General features: G+C 40.3%; 1 protein-coding gene across 1 annotated transcript in view; it reads right to left on the bottom strand.

Moving 5' to 3' along the window:
- Positions 1 to 4,042, bottom strand: part of Fam81b (family with sequence similarity 81 member B) — a gene marked incomplete at its 5' end in the record, with an annotated part of 60,116 nt that overhangs the window by 24,602 nt on the left and 31,472 nt on the right. Inside the window, 1 exon segment of the mRNA XM_008827966.1 lies at positions 3,481 to 3,599. Within this exon segment, the coding sequence (XP_008826188.1) occupies positions 3,481 to 3,599 (119 nt within the window).

Here is a 4,042-nt window from a genome sequence, read left to right as displayed (position 1 = left end):
TTTTTTTAATAAGGGTGTCACTCTGTAGTCTTGGCTGGCCTGGAATTTGCTGTAATGCCGGGGCTGGCCTGGAATTCAGGGTATCATCCTACCTTAGCCTTAACCTTCCAAGTGCTGGGACTATCTACTGATAACCCTGGAAGGTGGCTTTTCTTCTGTGCTTATTGGGAATTCTTATTTCATGTCTTTTTTCCTATCTCATTTGGTTATGAATAAATATGATATATTATAAATATATTTTTTTCAAATATAACTCATTTTTTGAAATTTATTTATTTGTGTGTATTTCATATAGAACATCCCAAAAAATCTTATTCATCTTTATACCTGCATCCCAAATGGCACCCTCCCATAGCCCTCCCTCCCCCCGGAGCTCATATATTTTGTTATCCCTGCTACTGTCCACTGTGTTGTCAGTGCCCCCAGCTGTTCCTCACTGCTTGTCCATCTGCTGAGTCTAGTCAGCCTATCTAGAGCCACTTGTTTTAAGAAGATGAGTTCTTCCTCATCTAACAGCAATCAGTTGCCAACATTCCTTTAGATAAGATTGGGGTCTGCTGTTCATTTGACAATCAGTATGATTTAATTATTCCGTTCTCTGTGGCTTATCTTTTTAGCTGAATAAAATGGTAAATTGTTTTTTAAAATAATATTTTATTTATTTTTTTTATTTTATGTGTATGTGTGTATTGCCTGCATGTAGGTAAGTGCACCTGTGTCGTGCAATGCCCACAGAGTCAGAAGAGGCTGTTGGATCCCCTGGAACTGGAGTTATGGACAGTTGTTAGCTGCCATGTGGGTGCTGGGATTCAAACTTGGGTCTTCTGTAAGAGCAGTCGGTGTTTTTAACTGCTGAGTCATCTCTCCAGCCCATTTTTTTTTCTTTTTTTTAATGATAAAAATTACAGTGCATTCTGTAGCTATACCTCCCTAACTTGATTGAGTTGTTGAGCTGAGTCCCAGTGGGACTTTTGTTGTCTCTCTCATGACCCACCCATGACTCTAGGAACTTTGTTCCTTTAAAAATGATTTTGTCTATGCCTTTCAGAATTAGCACTCGATTTGGAGGGAATCATGCTCAAGGTCCAAACATCACAGTATTTGGAAAGTGTGTGTGCCCTGTTTGTGGTTAGTAGCTGCTGTGTGACTTTTTCTGGGGAGACAAGAACAAATGTCTATGTCTATTCAGACCTCAGATAGGGCTTGGGCAACAGGCCAAAGAAATGATTCCACCCAAGTCTAGCTAGATGCACCAGTGAGTGGGTTTATTGGAGTTGCTTACATGAGCCACAGGGAAGGTAAGCGGTTACTTACAGGAGCATGGGTGACTTAAAAAGGCAGCTGCATCATCAAAAAGTCCATCCCAGCATGGATGGATAACTCATGACAGCTGTGTCCTTGAAGCGTTGTGCATTCTTTGCATGCATCTCCCTTAGTTGCCTCTCCCCACAATTCTTTTTTTTGGGGGTGGAGGGCTTGCAGCTTTAGCTTCCTGAGTCTTATAAGCCTCCCTCTTCTTCAGGGACCCAGCCACACAGAAGCACTTGTGACAGACTGCATATTTTATCACAGGTGGGGTTTGTTTTCCTTTTTTATTTTCCATTAGCATTGAGATGTCTTAGGAGCAACCTGTTTTCTACAAGCAGAAATAGCCTCTCTCAGCTTTCCAGCTTTCAAAGTACATGATTTTTTCTTTTACACATCAACACAGTTCACCATTTTTTAAAATGCAAGTTTGCTGTGGATTCCTAAAGAGCCAAGTGACATGGACAGGTACTAGTTCCATAGATACTATTTTCCTAACATCTGTCCCTTGTTCTGCACTTCTGTGGCTAGTGACTTAGCTTAGGCCACCTCTCCCCAGGCTGCTGCGGCACCTGCTTCTGATATGTATGCCTTCTTTCTATATACCCCACCAATGCAGCTACTAATAAAATGTCACCAATCTATAATATCTTTACCTAAAATTCTCTCATGGCTGTTTGTGACCTTCTCTATTAGGTTCAAACTCTTCACTTTGTCCCACAAGGTGAATCATCTTCCAGCTTTGGGTCACTTCTCCAGCTTTATGTCTCACCTTTACTCAACTGCACACTCTAAAATACCATGATCAAAATAATCTTCTCATGGGCAGGCCTTTGAACATGCCTCAGCAAGCCTTCCCTTGATTCTTTTGCACATTATTTCTCCTCCTATGTGAAGTTTCTTTCCCACCCTTCTTTTATTTAGCTCATTTTTACAAATACTTCCAAACACATCCTGAATATTGCCTCTTCTGAGTAGTGTCTCTTCTGCTCACGTTAGTTAGAACATTCCCACGGCACCCCAGGCTTTGAGTACAGTATTACCTCATTGCTGGCAAGCTGGTTGAGGCAACCTGTTTTGCCAGGTAGACTGTGAAGTTATTGAGAGGGGACTGCTGCTGAATCTTAGCATACTGCCTGGCATATGTAGGTGCTGAATAAGTTTTTGTTGAATTGAGTGAGTAGATGCCCTAGGAGAGTTCTGTGGTTTGAACGTGACTCCTCCAAAATTCAGGAGTTGCCAGTGCGATAGTAGCAGGAAGTGAGTCTTATGAGAGGAGCTAGAGCTTTTTCTAGATGAATAGGATTGCAGCCCCAGGGAAATCTACATTCAATGGTCTACCGTCTGGTTTCTACCACACAAGGACCCAATGTTTCTCCCATGGCAGATGCAGCCCTCACAAGACAGGGGAACTTGCTGTTCCTGAATACAGACTTTCCATCCTCCAAAACTGTGAGATAGTTGAGGTATTGTTCTTTAAAACTACCTAGTTTCAGGGATTCTGTGATAGACTAAGAAAAGTTTGCTTAGATGTCAATCATCTAATTCTCGTTTGGTCATTCATACTTCAAAGAGAATGAGATGAAGGTGGGGAAATTGGATGAAAGAAGAAATAGATTCTGGCAAAAGATTTAGAGATGGAAGGCATCATGGTAAGCCATTTGCAAGTAATTTCTCATGTGCCTGACAGTAATCTTGCCATTGTTGTTATGCATAGATTTTTTTTTTGCTGATTCACACACTTTTAACTATTTTGATTTAAACATTTCATACAAAAGATGTTATTGAGAACTTCATCTGTTTGGCAAACTTGTATGTACTCCTTATATATTTTTAAATGTTTTATTCATTAGAACTTAAAACGTAAGAATTTTGTATGTAGTTGTGAGTGCTTTGAGCATGAATGTTGACATTTGGACAGTTGAAGGCTGTAATACAAGACCCTGATCATTTCCAGCAGAACAAAACCGGATGTTCTATGTAAGAGTTCAAGGAACTCAGAAAGAGCATGAGAATTTCAAAGTTTAATAAGACATTTCTTCAACTAAAGGTCATCCATTTAGCTTAATGTAAAGTTGTTATCTTGTCTCTTACAACATGGCATTTACCTGGGAAGGAGAATCAGTGGTAAGAACCGACTAATTGATTACCTTTAGTTGACATGCTTCTCCTCACCTGGCTACTCTTCCCCGAAGGTCTCCAACTCCTTGCATGTGTTTGATGTTAATATCCTGCACTGCAGAATTAGTTCCTCTGGCCACCTGATCTCGGATTCTTATTTGGTCTTCTAGGATCTGTAATTTTGGGTTAAGATGACCACCATTAATTTCCAAATACTCATGGTAAGAGAACATAATTTAAAACAGGTGAATACATGTTGTGGTTAAGATGTGGTAGGATAAATCAGTGAGAGACCTCAGAGAGAATTCATCCCTGCTTTACCTGAACGAGGCAGACATGGAGTAGCTGAGTGCTGCCAGGCGGGGTACAATGTTGAAATAGTGTTTCAACAAAAGCTAGAAAGCCAGGCTTCATGAGAAATCTCCCAGTTTAAAAATATTGGTATCTAATTCAAAGTATTTAGACATTATGTGGGCCAAACAAGGCATACTTGTTGCACTGATATGCCCACAAATTGCATTTATATTTAAATCTCTCTCTCTCTCTCTCTCTCTCTCTCTCTCTCTCTCTCTCTTTCTCTCTCTCTCCATGAGATAAGAAAGCAATATAAAGAGGG

Source organism: Nannospalax galili, unplaced genomic scaffold (genome assembly GCF_000622305.1).
Source record: "Nannospalax galili isolate Female #2095 unplaced genomic scaffold, S.galili_v1.0 scaffold393, whole genome shotgun sequence".
Taxonomy (NCBI): domain Eukaryota; kingdom Metazoa; phylum Chordata; class Mammalia; order Rodentia; family Spalacidae; genus Nannospalax; species Nannospalax galili.
Note: the sequence above shows the minus strand (reverse complement) of the source record. Positions and strands in the feature narration are given on the sequence as shown.